This window comes from Dasypus novemcinctus, chromosome 5 (assembly GCF_030445035.2).
Source record: "Dasypus novemcinctus isolate mDasNov1 chromosome 5, mDasNov1.1.hap2, whole genome shotgun sequence".
Taxonomy (NCBI): domain Eukaryota; kingdom Metazoa; phylum Chordata; class Mammalia; order Cingulata; family Dasypodidae; genus Dasypus; species Dasypus novemcinctus.
In genome coordinates, this window is record NC_080677.1 from 165,093,103 (window position 1) to 165,118,984 (window position 25,882).

Sequence of the window (25,882 nt, forward strand, 5' to 3'; positions counted from 1 at the left end):
AGGGCAGTGGGCTGAGAGACGGGGCAAACAAGGTGACCGCCTGCTCACTGTCTGGAGAGAGCTTCCGGGCCACTGCGCAGGAAGGGGATCCAAGGAGCCTGAGGGAGAGCCAGGGAGGAGAGAGCTGTGCAGAGTGAGCCTCGGTGCTCCCCAGAGGGCCCCGGGGTGCTTGGCTGAACACCCCCGACCAGCACTCACAAGGAGGCAAGGACGCCAGGATGGGGAAGCAGTCACCACGGAGGAGTAGGGTGCCCCCTGTCACCCTCTGGAGAAGCCTTGGGGGTCACAAGGCCTCAGGGGGGAAACGAACCCTGCACCATCTAACAAATCTTAAAAACAAGACGTGAAGCATAAACTGTTGCCAACATACTTAGATGCACCCGGAACGAAGACCACGGAGGTCTATGGGAATGCAAAGCTAAACAGGGCATGGGAAGGCGCACTTCACCCCATCTAGCATGCAGGCGCTACCTATCAGAACGTCACAGAAAGCAGGAAAACACGACAGTTAGAAAACTGCTTTCCATATGTCCTAAAACAGGGAAGACATTAAAAAGGCCTGAATCAAACTTGAGACATAAAATTTATACTGGGCAAAATAAAAAATACATTGTATTTGATTAATTGAAGATAAACCATTGAAAAAATAAAGATAGACACTATCCAAATAAGACAGAGAAAAGAGAAGAAAAATGAAACAGTATTATAAACTGTGAGAAAACTTCATACAGCTTAATTTACATTTACTCAGTTTCCAAAAGAGAGGATAGAAAGAAGGGGACAACTTTGGAGGCTTTGATTTTTACACATGGCCCCAAAAGCATGATCCATCAAAGACAAGCAATAAGCTGGACCTCATCGAAATTTTTAAAAATCTGCTTTTCAAAATATACAATTAAGAGAGTGGAAAGACAAGGTATAGACTGGAAGAAAGCATTTGGGCCTCATATCCAGAAAATATAAAGAATGCTCAAAACTCAATAATAAAAGAAGCCCTATTTAAAAATCAGGCAAAAGATCTGAACAGATATTTCAAAGAAGGTATTTGACTAACAAAAAAACACATGAAAATACACTCAGCTAATTAGTGCTCATGTCATGCAAATTAAAACCACAATGAAATACATCAACAAACCCTTAGGGTGGTTAAAATTAAAGTAAGAAGACTGATAGTACCAAGTGCTGTTGTGCTGTTTGGACCATGGAGAACCTGGAACTCTCATACACTGAGGGTTGGGCTGAAAATGGTGCAATAAAATTACAGCAATAAAATTGAATAATTATTGATACAAGCTAGAACATAAATGAAACCCAAAACCATGATGCTGAACATGTTCAAACAATGTACATGCCTTCACTAAAATGTGACACAGACACACAGAGTAGGTACAGGCTGCTGGAAAAATGGCACCAATTGACTTGCTCTACTCAAGGTGGCCACAAACCTTCCATTTGTAATAAAATGCAGTACCTGCAAAGCACAATAAAGTGAAGCACAATAAAAGGAGGTATGCATGTATTGTACAATTTCATTTATATGGAATTCTAGAAAAAGCAAGTTAATTGTGACAGAAAGCAGTTTAGTGGTTATTGTCAAGGAATAGAAGCAAGGGCAAGATGAGGGACCCCCAAGGGGCATGAATAAACTTTTTGGGGTAAAGTATATGTTCATTAGCTTGATTATGGTGATGGTTTCAAAACTTTAAATACGTGCAGTTTATTGAATATTAACTCTATCTTGATAAAGATATTAATAAAAATTACTAGAAGGGTGAGCTAAAGTTTTACCCGAGATGATTTGCTGTGCTCTACTCAAGAGCTTTGGCTGATTATTTCCACTGACCCTAACAAGTACAGCAATCCTCTCTGCTGTGTAAACACAGTCACATCCTATTTGTTTCATTTTAAATGAGCAATCCTGAAAAGGTTTGAAATTTTCTTTTAAACAAACATTTAATTACTACTATCATATGCTGGGCATGATTGTAGATGACTTTGTCTAAAATGTCATAATTAATTAAAATGATCAGTTGGACAGAAAACACACAAGTCCATTATTCAATAAGTAAAAACATCTGTTGCTTAAAGTCAACCCCATTCTCACCATCTTGAATGAGTAATCCCCATAGCACGTACAATCTCGGATTTCTTCTTTTCAAGCCTGAATTTCACTGGAAAAAGCCTAAAAGAACCTTTGGGTAACATGAACTAGAGCCTGCCATTTGTAACCAGGGTGGGTTTTGTCGGCGTTTGACAGGCTGCCCTGACAAGCACCACACAATGGGTTGACTAAAACAACTGGAATGTATGGACCCAAGGTTTTGGAGTCTAGGAGGCTGAGTCAGGCCTCGGCAGACCACGCTTTCTCCCTGAGTCTGCTCACCACCGTCCTTGGGGCTCCTTGGCTCACGCCTCTGCCCCCGTTGCAGAGCTGCCTCATGCCCTGGCTCCTTCCTTCTGGCTTTTACTGCCCAACTGTGTCCAAAGGACTCCAGCCAAATGGACAGAGGCCCAGCCTATTCAGCTTGGCTGCCTCTAAACAGGCTCTTCTAAGGTCCGGGTCACAAATGAGTCCACACCTTAACCAGCAGCATCGCTGAAGGTCCTACTTAGAAATGAGCCCGCAGGACTGGGCGTCAGGACTTGAACTTGTCGTTGGGGGAGACAAGAGTCAACCACCAGAGGTTTCCAACCTCAAGGTTTGCCCTGTTTCAGCTCCATGATGAAAGGCTTCCTCTGCCAGCCCCATGCTCACCGCCTGTGGAGGTGCTTCCCTGCCAAGGAGAATTTCTCCTGGCAACCAGCTCTTGAGTAAATATTATAAGTAGCATCAATCCACTAAATGCCAGTGTGGCCCAAATTACAACTGAGCTGACTAGACACCAGGAATTAATTCGATATACAGGACATATGAAAGTCAAAGAGCCCCTCATCTGTTTCTTCTCACATGACTCCATGCATCTTACCATTACTGCTGGACAATGAGCAATCACAAGCCACATGGCATCAGCTCTCACCCCTTCCAACGGAGTCCACCTGGCCGGCACCTGTCCCATGTGTTCCCTACAGAGCCATGCAATCCATGATTGCTAGATGCTCTCAAATTTAGATAGACAGCACTTTCTTTTGGATAACAGAAGGAAATGTCATCCAAACAGAAAGAATAGCGCATGCCAGAGTAGGTGAGAAGTTCTGTTCAGCTTATTATATGCAGATTTTATTCCAAAGGGAGGAAGAAGAGTCCACCTACAGGTCACAGGCTGCATGGTACACTGCAGGGTCCAGGCCAGCAACGCCAAGTTCTCCTGCTTATCAACTTTTTGATAAACATCCAACTTCCTGAGGCTTTTTCCCTTTATCTATAAAATTGGCCAAGGGGATCTGGCTGAGAATATGTGTAAAAGTGACTCACAACACTGTAAAAATCATACACACATTGGAATTGAAGATATGCCTTTGGGAAGAAGATAGGTGGGATGTAGAGTAAAGGATATTCCTCCAGGAGTCAGAAGCCCCTGCACGAACCCCAACTCTGCCCCAGAGCCGCTGAGCGATTGTTAGTCAAAGCGCCCGCTCCGCGTACGTAGAACGGGGAAAAGGCAGATTCTTCAAAGTCCCTTACAAACCTGTGCTTCTTGCAGAATATAGAGATTGTGCCAAACTCTTCTCCTGTCAGAGTTTTGTTGCATTGAAATGAGCGCTTAAAATCAGAGGGAGGGAAACGGACTTGGCCCAGTGGTTAGGGCGTCCGTCTACCACATGGGAGGTCCGCGGTTCAAACCCCGGGCCTCCTTGACCCGTGTGGAGCTGGCCCATGCGCAGTGCTGATGCGCGCAAGGAGTGCCCTGCCACGCGGGGGTGTCCCCCACGTAGGGGAGCCCCACACGCAAGGAGTGCGCCCCATGAGGAGAGCCGCCCAGCGCGAAAGAAAGAGCAGCCTGCCCAGGAATGGCGCCGCCCACACTTCCCGTGCCGCTGACGACAACAGAAGCGGACAAAGAAACAAGACGCAGCAAATAGACACAGAGAACAGACAACCGGGGGAGGGGAGGGGAATTAAATAAATAAATAAATCTTAAAAAAAAAAATCAGAGGGAGCGGCGGCTGTTTCCAACACTCATCCTTAGAGGCTTTAATCGTGCATTATTGGGGGTAGTCAAGGAGGAAAGCAGCTTACAGAGCGGTACACCCCCAATTAGATGATAAATGAGTGTCAAAGAAACTTTGATAAGCTCCCATTTGCTTTTCATTAAGGATAAACCATTCGTTCTCATTCTGTAGACACTCGGATGCATTTCCCAAGGAGGTTACCAAACCCAGTCCCGTACCTGAAAAGGCCGCGAGCCGGCGAGGCTGAGCTGCTTGCGTGTCCACCTGTTGCCCTGGTCCCCGAAGAGCTGCCAGAGCAGCCGTCCCCGCGAGTTCCTCCAGACCCTCTGGTAGACCGCCAGCCTGTAGATGTGCTTCCCGAACATGTGGTAGTGCAGGCGGAAGGCGCAGCCCCGGGGCCCGGGGGCCGCCAGCTCGGGGCTGAGCAGCGCCGCCCTGCTCTGGAAGGCCTGCGGCTCCGAGGCCTCGATGTAGAGGTAGTGGCCCTCCGCCGTGCCCCGCGTGTGGTCCCGCATCGGCCCCGTGTGCAGGGTGGGCGTGGGGCCCCGCTGCCGGGTCCAGTCAAAGTCGTCTTCCGTGTCCTGTTCCCAGTTGCAGAGTCCACTTTCAAAGTTACACTGCAGCTCAGGGTCTGAAAGCAACATCAGATCATAGCGGAAGGTCACCAGGGACCAAAGGAAACAGCATTAAAAACACCAGCTGGTCTCTGCTCCTGCCACGGGGAGTCGTGCCCATTAAATTAAGTCCCAGGGAACGCGTCCAGGAGCAACCTCTTAGGCGCTGAAGGTGGTTTTGCGTCAGCCCCGGCTTTCCAGGGGCCCTCAGGCCCATTGCCACTATCTTAACTCCACGCCACCATCACCACCCCAAGGCTGGCTCGCCCCAGCGCCCTTCTGGCTCAGCGCGCCAACCTGAGCCGCATGTTGCCAGCACCAGGGAACACTTTAAAAACCCCAAAGCCTGGACCTCGCCTCCAGCGACGTGGCTGTAGTTGGGCCCGAGAGGGACGACTGTGCCCGGGAAGTTCCAGAAGCTCGTCAGGTGACTGCACTCGGGGCGAGAACAATCCTTTCAACCCCCAGAATCCCCGGGCGCCTGGTGAAAATGGGCATTCCCGTAGGAAAGCGCCACAACAAATACAGATTCATCGGATCAGGGGAGGGGCCCAGGAATCTGTATTTTAACAAGCACCCAAGGTGTTCCTGAAAATGTCCCTCTCCGAGTCTATCCTGGCCCCAGTGGCACATTTTCCTACATGCCTTTGCCAGAGGGTGATGTGTCAACAGCAGGGGTTTCACGTCCCTTCTCTAGCCAAGGTCCTTTCCATCCCCCAGTTAGAAGGCTTCCTGCCCGGCCCCCACGGTCCCACCCCCCGCGGTCACCATCGTCCCCGTGTGCCCCAAACACCCCTCTCTGCAGCCCTGCCTGTCCCACGCCATGGCAGGTGCTCGCCTGCTCTCCCTTTCTTCTCACTGGAGGGTGGCCTGTTGAGCTGGACCTCTTACACTTCCAGCCCCTTGTGGTGCACCAACGAGCCACCTGTCCCCTCACCACCTGGCCACCCCACCTCCATTTCTAGGGCCTCCTAGGAACGTGCTCATGTTTCAAGACGGGTCGGCTTTCCGGCACTGCGTCTAGACTAAACGTGCAGGGTTGCACGCTGGGCACGATTTGGGCAGAGGACAGCTTCAGAGCGAGGCAATGCCACATCCTCACTCCACTTACAGAAATTAGTATTTTTAAAAGCTGAATATTGGCTGTCCTTTCCCCGTGGGTGCCCGTGGTGAGCACACTCTGAAACAATAAACAGGAGAGTCTGTGGCCGAAGGAAGGGATCAGAGACGTAAATGTCAGACAGGGAGGCTCATCTGCTGTCTCCTCCTTGCGGCTGATCCAGCCCCACAGTGGCGGGCCCCGGGCCCCAGGCGACTCTCCTGGTGCCAGCCTGTGGCTCTGGCGAAGGTCCAGTGGCTAAGCTATTGACATAAAACTGGCCCCCACGCCAGCAGGCTCTCCTCTCCCTGTATTCCGCCTGACTGCACAGTCCACCGCCCAGAGGGGCTACGCACAGCCGCCCCCGTGAGCAAGGCCCAGCCCTGCCCCCGCCAGCCAAGAACGCGGATTCTGGATGTGATGGGCTCTAGGTGACAGGTGACTAGCCTAACCGGAAAGGGGCGAGAGGAGCAACAGCCCGAGCGGCTGCTCCTTCCTTGGCTAACATGCAGTCCCGGCGGCACTCAGGGGGAAGCGGTGCCCCGCGAGCCCGCTCTGGACCAGCCGAGAAGTCCCCAAGCCGGGGGCTTCTCTTGGCAACAGATTAAGACCTTTGAACGGGTGGGGCTTGAGGGCTTGGAGGAAAGACAAAGACAAGAAGGCTTTCTAAATCAGCACAGAGAAATGATCTGTGGGACAAGTGACACTTCTTACACTGTCAAAACCGCCTGCATTATGCACGCGCGCCCCAGGGTCGGGGTGCGCTTTCGCCCTGCGTCCCGGCTCTGCCGCGGGTCCTGGGAGCGGCCCTGGCTGGCCGCGTGGACACCGGCCGCCCTGCCTGCCCCGCCGCAGCTGCGCCCGCTCCGTATATACTAGTGACCTGCGGAAGGCCCCTCCTCTCGTGGACCAGAGCGCCCGCGAGACCCCAGCCCCGCGCGCCCTGACCCGCGTCCGCCCCGCGCTGCCGGGACCCCCGGGCCCGAGCCGCCCCGCACGCCGGGGGCCCGGCCTGACCGCCGGCCTTACCGCAGGAGGCCTCGTCCGAGTTGTCCCCGCAGTCGTCCACCAGGTCGCAGAGCCGAAGCGCCTCCACGCACGCCTTGGAGCGCGCGCACCAGAAGCGCTGGGGCCCCTGGCAGTGGGCGGCCGGCGCGGGGAGGGCGCAGTTCTCGAACCTGACATCGTCGATGGCCGAGACCCCGTCGTAGATGCCCAGGCTGGCTTTGTCCAGCGTCAGGTGGAAGGGCCGCGCCAGGCGCCCCAGCTGCACGGTGGCCAGCGCCCAGCGGTCGCCCTGGTTGTACAGCACCCTCCAGAGCACCGTGGGGGCCCGGGACGCGCCCACGTGCAGCTGCAGCTCCGCTGCGCCCACCGAGAGGCCGTGGTTGTAAAACCTGAGGAGGGAAGCCGAGAAATGCCGCGGTTTCGGGCTGTGCCGGGTTGGTCACCAGCAAGGCCGCGGGCCCCTGGGGAGAGCTGCCCTCCACGGGGGACCCTGCGCCCCTCTCAGGGAGTTGGTGGGAGGGAGGCAGCATCTTAACTAAAGGATGACCCGCTGATGGAGGGAAGAGCCCCTTCACCTGAAGAAATGCACACAGCAAACGCTGGCCTGCGTCTAAGCAACATTCCAACTGTACGGGTTAAAGGCAATGGCCCTTTCTGAAGCAAAACCAGGGCAGAAGCCATAGCTAGTGAAAGCGGGAGTCTGTCTGGAACCACTAATTGAAGTTTTGTTTAAGATTTTGCATGGGGTAAAAGGGAAATGTTCTTTGCGTACACATTTTCTGTAGGGAAAATGAGCTTTTGAGGACTAGTGCATGATCGAATTTAAATAGCAGGGTAGCCACTGCCCACCTTGGGAAACCCTATCCGATTAAATGCGACACGCTTACTTGGAACGTCATCACAAGCCCTAAGAAAGGCCTGCTTCACCAGCGCGTCCACGCATGTCAAGTCATACAGCAGGACGGCTGACGAGGAAATCTATCCTGCCGGCGAGAGTCCAAATGCCCTGCCAGGCTAAAGAACCTTCTCCCTCCCACAGCCCCACTGCCCCTCAGCTCAACCTCCTCATCCCCAGGGCGGGCTCTGTGGCTGCGCTTACGTCCACAACACCAGTTAGGTCCACTGGCGTTATTTTTACGTTTTGATTCCTAAGACATTAGAAAGACGAAACTGGACGAGGGGAGAGCTGCAATCATGCCCAGGGGCTAGAGAGCCCTGCGCGGGACCCTGACCCTGGCTCAGGACCCCGTAGGACGGGCAGCTGGACACCATCCCCCGTTACCAGAAGGAGAGCTCGCAGCCGGGCGCCGTCGGCTGGAACGTCGGGCTCTGCAGCCGAGCGACTTGTGACAAGGTGCTGCTTTTCTTCAGAACGAACATGAAATGCCCTGGTGGGAGGCAGAAGCGAGTCCCTGGTTAACAGGCCCTAAGAGGAGACACGTGTCCCGTTAGCCCCACCCAAAGTCCTGCCCGACGAGTCATTCCAGGGTCCACAGGATGGAGGAATAGAGTATGGATTAGCGTGGACTTACTGATATTCTATTCATGAACTATTGTGATTAGTAATCGAAGAAAATGTGGCCTTGGTGTGGAGCAAGTGGCCATGGTGGCTGCTGGGGGTCAGGAGTGGGAGGAAGAGATGTGATGTGGGGGCATTTTCAGGGGTTGGAGTTGTCCTGGGTGGTGCTGCAGGGACAGTTAGTGGACATTGTATGTCCTCCCATGGCCCACTGGGTGGACTGTGAGAGAGTGTGGGCTATGGTGTGGACCATTGACCATGAGGTGCAGCGGTGCTCAGAGATGTATTCACCAAATGCAATGAATGTCTCATGATGATAGAGGAGGTTGTTGTTATGGGGGGAGGAGTAGGGGGAGGGGGGTGGAGGGTATCTGGGACCTCGTATTTTTTTAATGTAATATTAAAAAGTAAATACAGACCAAAAAAAAAGGCCATGCAACAGTAGAAAAAAGTCAATAAAAATGACTGCTAGTCACATTTGCTCTTACAAATGTAAAAATGCCATCTGCATTTGGGTCAAAATGATGCCCACAGCAACTGGCAAATCCAACTGCTTTGTGAAAAACATCCCCGTGGTCCATCCCCACCGGCCATGGAGGAGCTATTCCACGCTGACTGTGGCTCGGTCGCTCTGGCTGCCGTGGTAGGCAGGCCCCCAACGGCGCCTCTGCCCCCTCCCAGGCCAGCCACAGAGCAAACAGCAGAGACGCAGCAGGCGGCCGCCACCTGCCTCTCACCTTGAGCCGTGCTGAGCGTGTGATCCCGCGGAGGGGCCAGGTGCTCCAAGTCAGGGGGCAGGTCGCTGCGGGAGCCCCAGGTCCAGTCAAAGTGGTCTCCACCAAGGGCTTCAAACCAGCCGCAGCTGTTGGCCTCGAAATCACACTTGGAAACTAAAGAACAGAAATGTGGCTCTTGTCTGGGTCTTGCAAAGTTGTCGCACACGTTTAAAAATGGAAATGGAAACCGTCTCACCAGAACACCAGAGAACCACCGGAGACACCGTGGTGACGCTTTTCGTACCGAATGTTAGTGAGGAAGAATTCTCAATCTGAGAAATTCAGAATTACCCCCAAGATTCTTGAAAAAACAGCCTCATCCAGCCATGCTGCTGATGGCATCAGAATCACTGCTGGTCTAATTCACAGTGATACGCACGGCCTTTGGTTTCCCCACCGCTTTACATCAACTGGAAAGCGTAATTGTCCCTACAGAGAATTTTGTACTAAACCATGTTAAGTAGTTCCTTGTACAAATTTAAAATTGGGAAAATTCCAGGCGTAGTGTGTTTGATATAATGCCCCCAATTCTTGTAGAGCCTTATGTTTCACAGCATCCTTTGCATGTCTGATGTCTGCAGGGCAGGATCATTTTGCCATCTTTCAGGTTTATAGGCAAAGAAATCAGCTAAATTCCACAAAGACATCCTGGAGGGGGAAGAGAAGAAAAGCGGGAGGGCAGCGGGGAGGAAGAGGAGTTCTGCTGGTGGAGCAGGGCGACCCAGTGGGTACTGATCAAGCTCGCCATGCGTAGGAGAGCCTGCGGAGGCATTTGTAAGACTCGTCTTTCCAGACAGCTGTCTGAACAAGCTTACAGTCACTCTTTTACAGAGGAAGACAGGGAGGTTTCGAGAAGCTTTTGACTTGTCCAAGGTCACGCCATTAGGAAGGTGTAAAGCAGGATTGGAACCTCAACGTTCTGACTCCTAGTCTAATATTCTTTCTGCAAAGGTTGGCAATGACAACTACTAATAGCCTTGAGATTGGAAACAAGGATAAGCCAAAAGGCGTGATCTGATTTGCTTCGTGTTGACATTCAGCTGTTCCTATATATAGCAATGCAAGGTGAGGGACAATTTCCCCCCTGGGTGCTTGGCCACTGACTAATGGCCTAATTCTTCCCAGTGATAGAGGAACAAGCTGCACGGTTACAGCCCTGTGAAAGACCCTGGGTAGTCAGCGGGAGTTCAGCAGATAGAAGTAAAAAGTCAACCAGTCTGTGAAATTGTGAAATTGTAAAATTGTAAGAACATTTCAATCTAGTGATACAACTTATTTACTTTTGGAAATGCTACTTCTACACAAATGTGAGGTGAGCATTACAAACATCTAATGTTTTTACAGTCTCTATTCAATACCTGATTTCAAAAACGTGTTTATTTTCTATCAAGTTTGCTGGCTCAAACCTTGGCCAGCAGAGTATTTCCAAAATTTGTCAAGAGTCAGTGGGAATGTTTGATTACATCTAAATATAAATATTTTTAAATTTTTGCATCTAATAAGCAAAAGATAGTTTTATTTCAGTATATAGAAACAATTAGAAATAAGTAAAATGAAGACAGTTTTTGCTATATTTAGAATAAAGATTTCTCAATTTAGGAATTTGGGATGAAGCAAAATTAAATGAGTCTTGAAAAGTGAAAAATGATAAATATGACAGCAGTACAATGCTAAGAATAGGTAAGCCTTTGTATTTTTAAAGGATATCCCTATTTATAAATATACAGTAATGAATAACTCGTAGAAATACACAGATCTCAGAGGTTTCAAAATATGGTGATGAAATTTAAATCCCCGGGAAAGCAAAACCCTTTGATTCCTATTTTAGAGAATGCCAAGAATAGGTCCAGAAGTTCGTTTTACACAAATAAGGAAAAAAAATAAATTATTGCTACAGTATAATAGCAATACCCCACACAGCTACATGGAGAGAGGACTTCATCATCTGCTGCCCAGGGAGATACTGCTGTGGAAATAAATGAATATTCCAATGGTAGTAAAATCTAAGAAACCATTACAGAAAATTTATAGTTCTCTTAGATAAGACTCTTCAAAGATAGTAATTTTTAACAGATGATTATGCTGTAAAATTCAAATATGCCTTTCTGGTTACTTTGTTCCTATATGTGTGGATTTCTATACACAGTTTTAAAAATCATTTCAATTTACCAGAGATGTAATAATCAGTGAAATTAACCTTTTGATAAACTGTTAATCAAATAGAAAGTTACGTATATCCTCTCCTGGCTTGGAAGTGCCATACCCTTGGTATGTTTTACTATTTCACGTTCAAGGGTCATGCACCGCTTCTGGAGCATCCTCACCGACCTTCTCAATCATGTTATCATCAGCATCAACACAGCTTGCAGTAAAGATCACCAGTACCATTTACTCAGCATTTATTGTTTACCAAGGGACTTTCACCGTCAAAACAGGATGTCTGTTGACTTGGAATTTCTCAAAATTAGGCTTGTCTATTCTAGTTTATGGGTAGAAAAAGCTGGTGACTCTACAGCTGCTTTTGGTTATTGTGAGAAAACTACCCGCTGGGTCTCCCTTCGATATAATCACACAGATGACTGTGAGAAAGGGTGCTAGGGGATGGACTGACAGATATATCCATCACCCTACCCTGTCACTGACAGTTCAGGAAACACTTCACTCCAGTGAAAACAGGAAGTAGAGTCAAGAGCCTTGTGAGGGAAAAGGAAGCAGGATCTAAACTCTCATTTCAGATCTGGGGTCTCTGGTGGCTGGGGCATCTCTGCAGAGCAAATTCCTAAGGAATAAACCTCAAGTGTGCGATGGTGGGTTCTGAGCGGACAATTTGGGCTCTACACAAAGACTTAAAAGTTCTTAGGAGGAAACTTTTCTGATACTGCACATGTTAAACTTTGAAGCCCCTGAGCTCTCCACCCATGTTTAGCGGGAAGTTTAGGTGGGTATGTGAGTGATCATTTCAAAAAAGGTAGAAACGCAGAGCCCACAGCAGGTGTCAGCTCCCTGCCATCTTAGCTCATCCTCATGAAAGACCAAAGGAAAGGTCTGCCCCTTTCTACAGAGGGAAACAGGAGTTGGCGAGAAGGGCTAACTAACATCACCGCTGAGCGCCAAGTACTAACGAAGACGCACTGCCAACTCAGATCCAAAGCCTGTATTCTCAAACACTGTGCTGCTTCTGTGAGTTAAAAAGCGATCATAATGACAGCTATTTGCTTTTTAAAAACTGATTAAGTGCCAGGCACTTAATGTTTTTAATGGAATATGATACAAAATCTAAACCTTCAAGATCACAGGATATGATCTGGAAGAAGGTTTTTAGATATACAATTATAATAGCTTAAAGTTCACTAGACTGACTGTCCTTATTTCTTTTAAGTTTTTCCTTTAGATTTCATGACCCTCCTAAAAGTTGAATGAAGGAGAAAAAAAGTTAATTGAGTAATCTAGTGAGTTGGCTTGAGTTCATTGAAGTTGTACTTTATTTGGTTAAGAAGAGGTTTTACAAAATTCAAATGCATTAATATTATATATCCTGTTTTAGAACATGCTCCCCACTATTGTATTTCTTTGACTTCCAGGCTTCTGCATGCACTGAAAATGGTTCTATGTTTGGAGTTATGGTAAGGTTTAAGTAACCGAATTCTACTTTTCATCAATAGTTAATATTCATTAAGTGTTTAAAATATATAAGGGTATATTTGCAAAAGTACCATGAAATTAAAAATCTGTTCATACAAATAAATAGAAATAAAATCTTTTGAAGGAATATCAGTGCACAAATAACTAAATAATATTTGGCAATCACGGGAAACAGACTTTGGCCCAGTGGTTAGGGCGTCCGTCTACCATATGGGAGGTCCGCGGTTCAAACCCTGGGCCTCCTTGACCCATGTGGAGCTGGCCATGTGCAGCGCTGATGCGCGCAAGGAGTGCCGTGCCACGCAAGGGTGTCCCCCGCATGGGGGAGTCCCACGCGCAAGGAGTGCGCCCGTGAGGAAAGCCGCCCAGCGTGAAAGAAAGTGCAGCCTGCCCAGGAATGGCGCCGCCCACACTTCCCGTGCCGCTGACGACAACAGAAGCGGACAGAGAAACAAGACGCAGCAAACAGACACCAAGAACAGACAACCAGGGGAGGGGGGGGAAATTAAATAAATAAATCTTTAAAAAAATAATAATAATAATAATATTTGGCAATCAATATCATTGCATTTCAGACAAGAATGATTGCATTATTCTGCATGTGGCTTTGATGGTTTCCATTAATGGTAGACCATTAAAGGTACAGTTGAGAAACAATTCTCCCCAGATCACACATGTTGCTTTACGTCTTATGAGCAGAGCCTGACCTTTTGTTCCAGGCTATCCCCTCAAGGGTCTTAAAACAGTGAACAGCGTGAAAAAATAGAAACGCTGACTCCTTCTAGAGCACAGGGCAAGTTATTGTTCCCGATAGGGTGTTTCCCTCTAAAGCAAAGTTCAGGCACATTTATTTGCAGCCCTTTATAAAAGATGTGGGTTCTGCAAGCTCAGCTTCCTTAGCTTGGCTGCAGACTCCCTTCATGCAAACACCCACCAGGCTTGGGAGGCCAGAGGAATGAAAGCAAGCATTATGTTTAATTGAAGATGATGCTAAATTTAAGCCCACATGATCACAGGACATGATGTGGAAGGAGGTTTTACGTTAGACAAAATAATAAATAAAAGTCCATTTGCCTTTGTCCCTGGCCAGGGGTCTCAGGTCTCACACTGGCATCCATAAATGCTGGCAGTTAACTTGTGAGCTTAGTGTAACACCTCAGCTGGGAAAGAACTGAAATGTTTTGAGCAGAGGAGTGACATAATCTGGCTTAATGGAACTGTTGTGGCTACCACGTGGAGAAAAGACTTAAGCAGAGTAGTAGGACCAGATATAAAGCAGGAAGATACCTCAAAGTCCAGGTGAAAAACAATGTTTGGGGCAGGGTGGTAGCCACAAAAATGATGAAAATGATCTACTCTGTATGTAGTTTGTAGATGGGGTTAACGGACATCAGCTGTTGCATGTGAGATGCTCTCAAAGTCTTTGACCTGAGCATTGGAGACAAAGCAGGTACCTTTCATGAAATGGAGACGACTGAAGAAGCAGGTTTTGAGGGTATCAGGAGCCCCTATTTGAACATGTTACATTTGAAATTTCCACTAGGTGTCCAGGTAGAGGTAGCAAGAAGGGAGCTGGAGAAGAGTCTGCAGTTCAGGTGGAAGTCCAGGCTGCAGGTACAAAATGTCATCAAACTGAAAAGTCAGCAGTAAGAGAACAAAGAGGGGATTCGAAGTGTGGTGGCTGATGTTATGGAACTAAGTCCAGGAAGGGGTTTAAGGAGAAGGAAGACACCATCTTGTCAGATGCAGTGGAACGGTGAGATAAACGGATCTGTTTGGAGTGGGTAAGAAGGAGATTCAGAAGAGAGAGGCTGAGGATGGTGGACACAGTCAACTTCTGAGGAGCATGCTCTGTAAAGGAAAGGGGGATATGACCTGGGCACTGGAGAGTGAGTGGGATGAAAAGGAAATTTTTTCATATGTGGGAAATAAAAGCATGTGTCAATAGTGATAGAAAAGATCTGCTAGAAAGGAAAGTTTCTGGAGCAGTGTTGTTGAACAGGCACAGAGACAGGCCAAGCTACAAGAGGAGTTGACCTTCTGGCAGCTTGGACAATTTATCCAAGGCAAAGGAGAGCGCTGGCACTTACAGGTTGACAGAAGTGGCACTTACAGGTGGATAGACGTTCTTAGTGAACTAGAGAAAATAGCTGAGGCTAGGGCTAGAGAATTGAAAGATAGATGTCCAAGAAGACAGGAGAAAAATATGTTACTCCTTGAGGAGAGTGGAAGAGCAAATACACTGGGGAATATCATGTGGTAATGAGGCAGCACCAAGAACCACCTCTAGGGCAGAAATCGTGGATTTAAAGTGAGAATAGATGGCATTGTTCTGATTTCTCCTCCAGCCACATTCAGCCATGCAGATTCTGGATCTCTAGGTAGAGATCCACAGTAACCAGTTTGTGCTTTAGTAAAAATGACATAGCACAAGAGAGACCAAGCCATTGAAGGGGAGTGGAAGGCAATATTAGACCATGGAATTTAAACTGCATAGAGAGGAAGCGCACATATGAGGGATGACGGCTATTGGGAAAATGGTATAATCAATAGATTGTTGGTCTTGGTGGCACTGACGTATTTTTGGAATCGTGTCATTAAAGGAAGGGAGCTGGAAAGACAGGAAGTGGTGTGATTAAATGCCTGAATTGGAGGGGTTCCCGTTATTGGTAAGAAAAGATATTCAACATCATTAATCATTAGGGATGCTAATTAAAACTACAATGAGGCGCAACTTTATACTGGTTAGAATGGCTAAATTTCAAGGTCAGACCAAGTGTTGATGAGAAGGTAGAGGAACTGAAACACTCATACACTCATCATGGGAACATATAATGGAACCACTCTGGAAAACAACTTGGCGATTTCTTTAATTTAAAAGTTAAATTTTGAAAGTTAAATATACACATACTATATGATCCAGTCATTCCACTCCTAAGTATTTATCCAAGAGAAGAGAAAGCATATGTCCAGGCAACATCTTGCACAAGAAAACATCTAGCAGATTTATTTGTAATAACTGAAATCTGAAACTGGAAACAGCTCATATGTCTTCAACAGGTGAATAGATAAACAAATTGGGGTATATCCACAAAATGGACTACTACTCAAAAAATATGTAATATTAATGCACACAACATGGATAATGACAATTGAAAGAAGCCAGACGGCAAAAGAACCCATAATGTATGATTCCATCTATATAAAACTCTAGAAAATGCAAACTAATGTGTAGTGACAGAAAGCAGATTAGTGTTTGCCTGTGGAGGGAAGGGCAGAGACGGACTACAAGCTCAGATTACACGGGGGCAAGGAGACGTTGGACAGTGACAGACATGTTCACTGCCCTAACTGCAGTGACGGTTTCATAGGGGTATATACATGTAGTTCAAAACTTAACAAATTATACATTTTAATATGGGCAATATTCTATAACAAGTATACCTCAATGTATTAGTCAGCCAAACAGGTGCTGATGAAAGTACCAGAAATCTGTTGGCTTTTATCAAGGGTATTTATTTGGGGTAAACACTTACAGTTACAAGGCCCTAAGAAGTCCAACACAAGGTTGCTTCCTCACCAAAGTCTTTTGCCATGTGTTGAAGCAAGATGGTATGTGACTGCTGCCTGGCCTCTCCTTCCTTCTTCCCCTTAAGGCTCTGTTCTTTTTGGCTGAAAACTATCAGGCACATGGTTCATTTCTCCCCAGGGCTCCAAAATCATAACTAGCAAAGCTTTCTTTCTTCTATAGAGCTCTTGTGTCTTCTTCTGTGTATCTTCCTGAATGAGTGCCCATTTATATCAGCCCACCAAGGAGGCAGGGACTTAATCTGAGTTACACCCTACTGATGTGGCTGAACCAAAGCCCTAATAGTAACATAATTTAATCAAAGACATCTCAGCTGTATCTAATACAATCAAAGGGTAACACATTGAGAGGTAAAGACCAGTTTACAAACATAATCCTTTTTTGGAATTCATAAGTAATATCAAACTGCTACAATCAATAAAACTGTTTTTAAAAGTTAATTTCTGGCAAAGGATCTCACTGTACTTTCAAAGTGCATTTCCTTGAGTTACCTTTAGTTTGAACATCCTTTCCTACCTTTATTAGCCATTTGAAAATTCTAATATTTTTTATGCTCCTGCTCAAGTCTTTTGTCAATGTTTATTGTGCTGTCCATCATTTTATTTATAAATGTTCTTTATTCTGGATTTGAAACTTCTGTCCATTATAAATTGTTGCAAACTTTATCTCCCATTCCATGGCTTGCATTTTCACTTTTCCAATGGCATTTTTCAAACACCACCAGGTCTGAAATTAACGCAGCCCAACTCATCAGTCTTTTCACTTATGGGAAGCTCTTCATATCTCCTCTTTAAAAAATATCTTTCCAAACCAGTTAAACTTGTTACAAATTTGATAATGGGGTTTTCCTAGGAATTACTCTATCTTATCTATATTTTCAAATGTATTAAAATAAAATGGTTCACAATATCCCCTGATCATTTTAATGTCTGAAAGAGCTGCAAGTTTATTTTTTATTCCTTTAATGGTTTCTTGTCTTTTTCTTTTCTTCTTAGTCAGTCTTCATAGCAGTCTATCACTTTTTAAATTATTTTCCAAGATGCAATTTTTTACCTTTCTTCTTCTCTATTGTATTCTTGTTATTGATAATACTAGCTGATCTCATTATTTACTTCCTTCTGTTTTCTTTGGGCTTAATCAGTCTTCTTTTTTAAATTATTTTTTTATTTTTAAGATATACTTTTTATTTCTTTCTCTCCCCTTCCCACCCCATTGTCTGCTCTCTGTGTCCATTTGCTATGTGTTCTGCGTCTGCTTGCATTATCTGGCAACACTGGGAAACTCTCTTTTTTGTTGTGTTATCTTGCTACATCAGCTCCCCATGTGTGCAGCACCACTCCTGGGCAGGCTGCACTTTTTTCATGCAGGGTGGCTCTCCTTGCAGGACGCACTCCTTGCGCGTGGGGTACCCATACGCGGGGATGCCCCTGCATGGCATGGCACTCCTTGCACACCACAGCACTGCACATAGGTCGGCTCACCACATGGGTCAGGAGGCCCTGGGGATCAAACCTGGACCCTCCATATGGTAGACAGATGTTCTATCAGTTCAGCCATGCTCATTTCCCTTAATCAGTCTTCTGTCTCTATCTTCTTGAGTTGGAAGCTAACATAATTGCATTTTTCTTTTTGTTCTTTTGTAATAAATATGTATTTAAGACTATAAATTTCCCTCAAATAGTTCTATAGCTGCAACCCTCAAACTTTGATATAGAGTATTTTCATTTTCATTCATTTGAACATATTTCCTATATCCAGGATTCATTCTTTGATCTGTGGATTATTCAGAAGTGTATTGCCTAATTTCTCAACACATAGATCTTCTATTTAGCTTTATGGTACTGCCATCTAGCCTGATTGCACTGAGGTCAGAGAGCACATTCTGTAAAATGTCCATCTTTTAAAATGTACAGCAGATGGATCAAATTTTATAATTTTTATAAATGTCCCTGAAAAGACAGTGTATTGTGGATTTTGGATATAGGAATACAGCTTTTCCTGTCACTTATTCACAGGGGTGTTTATTTATTTATTTATTTTTCATTTCTCCCTTATGAATGTGAATTTATTTATTTCTCCTCTTGGAATTGTCATGATTCATATATTTATATTTTGGTGACACGAATTTATTATTGCTACATCTTCCTAGTTCCTTTTGTTTTATTTCAATTATTCATAATATATCTGTTTTTCATCCTTTTGCTTTCAACTTCTATAAATTTATATATTTTAAATGTCTTTTATAGATAGCATAAAGCTGTTTTCCAAATAAGAAAAATTTGTATTTTGTCCCTGTACTACATAATGTACATTTGAATATATTTGATTTAAATTTATCATCTTATTACTTATCTTACAACTGCCCCACCTGTTCTATGTTCCTTTTTCTCTAGTTTTTTGTCTTCTTTCAAATTGCTTATCTTTAATTATTGCCACCCCACTTTGCCTTGCAGTAGTTGTATAGCTACTTTATTCTTTGACTCTTCTTGCAATGGATACCCCAGACATTTTTACATTTATCCTTGAATTTCCACAATGGAGTGTTTGTGGTGATTTTACAATTCCTCAGACAATGTGACACTTCGGGAGAGTATTTCTGAGACTTTTGCATGCATACAGGTTATATAGGGATTTTGTTAGGGCTCACATTCTGATTTAGCAGGTGTGGGGGGTGGTGTGAACTCCTCCATGCTAACAGTCTCCCAGGTGATGGTGACGTGCTGGCCCATGGGCCAGCTCCAAACTTAGGAGCACTGTGTACTAACCTTTCAATCTTGAGCCAGTGTCATTTATTGTAATTCTCTCCGTTTTAATCACACAAAGCATTATTACTGCTGTTGTTTCATTGCGTTGTTCTGCACCATCAACCGTCATTCTGGCTTACTCAAATACTTACCATTCTCTTTGCCACCTTCTGCAGCACAAAGAACTCATCTCAGCATGCTCTTTTGTCGGGGTCTACTAATGAAGAATTATTCGGGTTTATTTTTAGTTAGTTCTTAAACAATGATTTCACTAGGTGTGGTAGACAGAATTTTAAAGTAATCCCAAGGTTGTCTGCCCTCGGTGTTAACCCTTTGATTATGGTATGTTTTGCAGATGTAATTAGTTATCAGTCAGTTGACCTTATAGCAGGCTATTATCTGGGCTGCCTCACTTAAGCTCCTGAGCCATCCTTCTGACTGGTGCACGAAGTCAAGAAGTGACAGAGAAACTCTGAGAACCCTGGCTGGATTTGAGATAGGAGGTCTACATGCTTTCTCCTTCTGTTTCCTAACCTAGCAGCTAATTCCCCAATTTATCTAATCCCATCAGATAATCTGCTGATAGAGCTCTTAATTTTGATTATTGTGTTTTTAGTACTGGAAATTTCATTTAATCCTTTTTTATATTTCCTAATTCTCCACTCAAGTTCTAATCCTCAAAGACCTTGACCCAAGAGGATACTTTGAAAAACTATATTCCAACAAAAATGACAATTCAGAGGAAATGGACAAATTCCTAGAAACACATAAGCAGCCTATATTGACGAAAGAAAAAATTGATGATCTCAACAAACCAATCACAAGTAAAGAGATAGAATCAGTCATTAAAAACCTCCCAACTAAGAAGAGCCTAGGGCCAGACGGCTTCACAGGTGAATTCTACAAAACATTCCAGAAAGAACTAACACCAATCCTGCTGAAACTCTTCAAAAAAATCGAAACAGAAGGAACATTGCCTAACTCCTTCTATGATGCCAACATTACCCTAGTACCAAAGCCAAACAAAGACACCACAAGAAAGAAAAATTACAGACCAATTTCTCTAATGAACCTAGACACAAAAATACTTAACAAAATACTTGCTAATCGTATTCAACAACACATTCAACGAATTATATACCACAACCAAGTGGGATTCATTCCAGGTATGCAAGGATGGTTCAACATAAGAAAATCAATCCATGTAATAACCATATAAACAGATTGAAGGAAAAAAATCACATGATTATATCTATAGATGCAGAAAAAGCATTTGACAAAATACAGCACCCTTTCTTGATAAAAACACTCCAGAAGATCGGAATACAAGGAAATTTTTTGAACATGATAAAGAGTATATATGAAAAACCTACAACCAACATTGTTTACAATGGAGAAATCCTAGAATCCTTCCCTCTAAAGTCAGGAACAAGACAAGGATGCCCACTGTCTCCCCTTCTATTTAGCATTGTCTTAGAAGTACTTGCTCAAGCAGTGAGGCAAGAACCAGATATAAAAGGCATTCAAATTGGAAAGGAAGAAGTCAAAATTTCATTATTTGCAGATGACATGATCCTATACCTAGAAAACCCTGAGAGGTCTACAACAAAGCTTCTAGAACTCATAAATGAGTTTAGTAAAGTTGCAGGTTATGAGATCAATGCACAAAAAACAGTAGCATTTCTGTACACCAATAATGAGCAAGATCAGGAGGAAATCAAGAAAGAAATACCATTCACAATAGTAAATAAAAAAATCAAATATTTAGGAATAAATTTAACTAAAGATGTAAAAAACTTATACACTGAGAACTATACAAGACTGTTCAAGGAAATCAAAGAAGACCTAAATAAATGGAAGAATATTCCCTGTTCATGGATAGGAAGACTAAATATTATTAAGATGTCTATCCTACCAAAACTGATCTATACATTCAATGCAATCCCAATAAAAATCAACACAGCCTTCTTTAAGGAACTAGAAAAACTAACTATGAAATTTATTTGGAAAGGAGAGAGGCCCTGAATAGCCAAAGACATATTGAAAAAGAAAAACGAAATTGGAGGAATCACACTACCTGACTTCAAAACATACTACAAAGATACAGTAGTGAAAATAGCATGGTATTGGCATAAGAGAGATACACAGACCAATGGAATCGAATTGAAAGTTCTGATATAGAACCTCATATATATAGCCATATAATATTCGATAAAGCCACCAAACCCTCTCAACTGGGAGAGAATGGCCTATTCAACAAATGGTGCCTAGAGAACTGGATATCCATATGTAGAAGAATGAAAGAGGATTACCATCTCACACCTTATACAAAGATCAACTCAAGATGGATCAAAGACCTAAATATAAGAGCCAAGACCATAAAGACCTTGGAAAGCAATGTAGGGAAACATCTACAAAATCTTGTAATAGGAAATGGCTTCATGAACATCACACCAAAAGCATGAGCAGCAAAAAAACAAATAGATAAATGAGACTTCCTCAAAATTAAAGCCTTCTGCACCTCAAAGGAGTTTGTCAAGAAAGTAAAAAGGGAACCCACACAATGGGAGAAAATATTTGGCAACCATATATCTGGTAAGAGACTTATAACTTACATATATAAAGAACTCCTATATCTTGAAAATAAAAAGATAAACAACCTATTTAAAAAATGGGGAAAAGATTTGAACAGACACTTCTCCAAAGAAGAAATACAAATGGCTAAAAAGCACATGAAAAAATGCTCCAAATCTTTAGCTATCAGGGAAATGCAAATCAAAACTACAATGAGATACCATCTTACTCCCATAAGATTGGCAGCTATGAAAAAAACAGAAGAATACAAATGCTGGAGAGGATGTGAAGAAAGGGGAACACTCATCCACTGCTGGTGGGAATGCAGAAGGATCCAACCATTCTGGAGGACAGTTTAGCGGTTTCTCAAAAAACTAACCATAGATTTGCCATATGACCCAGCAATACCACTGCTGGATATATACCCAGCAGAACTGAAAACAAGGACACAAACCGATATATGCACACCAATGTTCATAGCAGCATTGTTCACTATCGCCAAAAGTTGGAATCGACCCAAATGCCCATCAACAGATGAGTGGATCAATAAAATGTGGTATATACATACAATGGAATACTACTCAGCTTTAAGAACAAATACACTACAAACACACATGATAACATGGATGAATCTTGAGAACCTTATGTTGAGGGAAGCAACCCAAGCATTGAAGGAAAAATACTACATGACCACAATGATATGAAATAAGCAAGCTGCCTCAGAGAGCTAGAGACTGGAAGATAGGCTTACAGGAAATTGGGGGGTAGAGGAATGATGTAAACTGACATCTACATGGGTGAAATCTATGATAAGCTGGAAGTAAGTATGTGCACAAGGAAGAGATAAAATGGGGCATAGGGTTACCTTTGAGTGGGGCTTTGTGGGTTTGAGGGGGGCTAGGGATGGGTGGATGTAATATTGCCCAAGAAATTGGGGGGAGGGTGGGGCAACATATGAACATAGGAGATTGTCAGATGTTGGTTGAGAGTATAATGCTGAGAAAACCTTTTCAAAATATAATAAGTTACCTGTTTAAGATACTCAAAGGGGATAATCTGATGCAGGACAGACTCCTAGGGAATATCTGAATGCTCATTTTGCCAGAGTGGGTTATACCATTGGGTAGAGACCCATATAATGAGAGTGAAGGTAGACCCACATCCTGGGAAGGACTAATGCCATCAAATAGAGGAAACTGTATCTCTCAAGAGAAAGGGTGGCTCCCAGGGCATTAGGGCAGTTGAGCAAGTCAAGCCCTCAACACTGTTGCAAGTATCTCTGAACATGACTCCTCAAGAAATGAAGATTGACTGTCACTGTGGGCCCCAAGGGGAGGGGGAAATAGATATTGAATAGATTGAACCAAAGTAAATGTGAGGGCAAAAGAAGTGTTTCACAAGAGTACACAAGGATGGATATAAAACATGTAATATTACACCAAAAACATATAGGGAATAACAGACTAATAATGTAAACCATAATGTAAAACATAGGATAACTAAAAAATTTAGAAAACTGTATAGCCTAAAGTATAAACCACAATGTAAACACAAATGTTACCTTGTTTGAAAGCTATTGTCTCAATATCTGTACATCAGTTTCAGTAAATATGATATGAATAAGTTCAAAGATTATCACTGTGGAAGGGAAAAGGTTTTATAATGGATATGCGGGAGTACTGTATATTGTGTATATGAATTACTGTGATCTAGGGCTCTTGTGAAGAGAAGCTCAATAATTAGGAAAAAAGAAAAGAAAAAGATAGGATGTAGAATTTTTCCAAATCAATATGTATTCTATATCTAACCTTTAAACTCATTGCTATATTCCATTTTACTAGTAAGGGAACCTGACATTATATTGGGCTTCACTTTTCAGGAAGTTTTGGATCACGGAGTGGTTCAACAATGGCAGCGGAGGAATACTGGTATGATATGTTTTGACAGGCGATATATGGTTGACAGGGAGTTATACAGGGCATGTGTCCAGGGTGCATGGAAATGTTTGGATATACTCATAGGGGAAACAATTAAAAACAACAGCTGGGGGGGATACTGGGTTCCTGGCCGGGGGTGCTCTGTCGTGGTCCCTAGGGGAGCAGTGGCAGTCCCCCAGGTGTAACGGTAAGGACCAGGAAGGAATGAGGGTCCAACAGTGAGCCCCTGATACTAATGACTATGCTTGTGAGCCTATACACCTGAAATAAGAACAAGGCCTAGAGCAGCACTGTGCCTAAGGGTTCCCTCCTGACAGCCTCCGTGTTACTCAAATGTGGCCAGTCTCAAAGCCAAACTCAGCATGTAGATGCAGTTCATTCCCCCTAGCGTGGGACATGACACCCGTAGATGAGCCTCCCTGGCACCGAGGGATCACTACCAAGTGCCAGCTGATGATGCAACTAGAAAATGACCTTGAATTAAAGGTTCAACGTGGACCAGCAGAATATCCCTGTCTACATATAATAACAGGAGTTAAAAATGCTGTTTGACCTAAAGTAAGGGAGAAATGGAAAGGACAAATAAGTTTATATGGCTATGAGTCTCTAAAAAAGAGTCTGGAGGTTGTCAGAAGGATTGCCCTTATGCACACCTGAGCAGAGTCTCAGAGACTGATAAAGTAGATACAACCCCAGATATTGGTCCTTTTGAGGGCTAAAGAGACCTACAACTGAAAGCAGGAGGATTGCATCCAGCATCCATGTGGAATCTAAGGCCCCTCTTGACATAGATGTGGAATGGACACAACCAAGCCAAGGTCCACAGGAAGGAGGAATACAGTAAGGATTAGAGTGAACTTAATGATATTCTATTCATGAACTATTGTGCTTAATAATCGAGAAAATGTGGCATTGGTGTGGAAAAAGTGGCAATGGTGGCTGCTTGGTGCGGGGAATTGGAGGAAGAGATGAGATGTGGAGGCATTCTCGGGACTTGGAGTTGTCCTGGGTGGTGCTCCAGGGACAATTGCCGGACATTGTATGTCCTCCCATGGCCCACTGGATGGAACGTGGGAGAGTGTGGGCTATGGTGTGGATCACAGGACATGGGGTGCAGTGATGCCCAGAGATGTATTCACCAGATGCAATGGATGTGTCATGATGATGGGGGAGAGTGTTACTGTGGGGGGAATGGTGGGGTGGGGGCGGTGGGGGTGAATGGCGACCTCATATTTTTTTAATGTAATATTTTTTTTAAATGAATAAATTGAGTAGAATTTGGGGAAAAAAAAAATGACCTTGACCCCATAATCCATTTCAATACTTTTACATCTCCAACTCAAGCAAACAGATTTTTTAAAAAGTCGTTTGCTTTAGCTTATTTTACTTGACCTATTTGAAAGTTGTTACTCAATCTCCCATTAGTGGAATTAGAGGTTCTACCATATTTAATTTAAATTTATCTTGTAACAGTCTTTTAGAAGTAATGCTATATAATCAAATATTTGTGGTGGTTTTACGATAAACCCTGTCAATAGCATATAGTAAAATATTTATACAGTAAATGTGTATAAATGCTCTGGAGAATTGAGATTTGTGGAATGTGAAAAAGTTATTTTTCCCTGATGTTGAATAGTTTATTTTGGAAAGAAAGAATAACAAAAATTACATGGGTACATTTAGATTCATGTGCAAAGCAAAAATAGCTAACACAATCTACTCACAAACTATTTCCTTTGGTGTATATACTATGTTAGCAGTGAAACTGGATAGAAATGTTTGTATTTTTATTGCTCCCAAAATCTTTTACTAAGAATTATTTCATTAGGTTTCCTATATCCAATCTAATAATTACTGTAAACTACAATCTCAGGATTCTATGTCAGAAATGGGAATATGGCCAAATTCAGTTATGCATGGATCTTTCATTTTCAGTTGGGAAAAGAAAAGAGGAAGAAGCTGGAAGATGCAGAGAAGCCGACTCTGAACTCTTTTGGACTCTGCTGGAATCACTGAAGTATGTACGTGCATGTATTTTTCAATCTGCTGTCTCCCCTGCAGCTGAATGCCAAGGGGTACTGATTCACTCACTGGAAAGCCTGAGCGGTCCCTGGCAGTGCTGGGGAAGTGCACGGGGCGTCCTGTGGGCAGGCCGGCGTGACTCGGCCGACAGTCCACCATGCGAGTGGAGCGGGAGACGGCGCGGTGGCTCCGGGGCACAGCAGCGGGCGCCATCAGTAAGGGACAAAGCGAACCCGCCAGCTCTCAGC

The 25,882-nt window shown here is 44.2% G+C and overlaps 1 protein-coding gene across 3 annotated transcripts in view; it reads right to left on the reverse strand.

Moving 5' to 3' along the window:
- MALRD1 (MAM and LDL receptor class A domain containing 1) overlaps positions 1-25,882 on the reverse strand; it is a 688,615-nt gene that overhangs the window by 548,107 nt on the left and 114,626 nt on the right. For all 3 annotated transcript variants that reach the window (XM_058297890.1, XM_058297888.1, XM_058297889.1), the window contains exons 16-19: positions 9,088-9,240; positions 8,114-8,219; positions 6,853-7,220; positions 4,329-4,741 (exon numbers count right to left, since the gene is read on the reverse strand). In XM_058297890.1, coding sequence (XP_058153873.1) covers positions 4,329-4,741; positions 6,853-7,220; positions 8,114-8,219; positions 9,088-9,240 — 1,040 coding nt within the window. The remainder of the gene's footprint in view (positions 1-4,328; positions 4,742-6,852; positions 7,221-8,113; positions 8,220-9,087; positions 9,241-25,882) is intronic.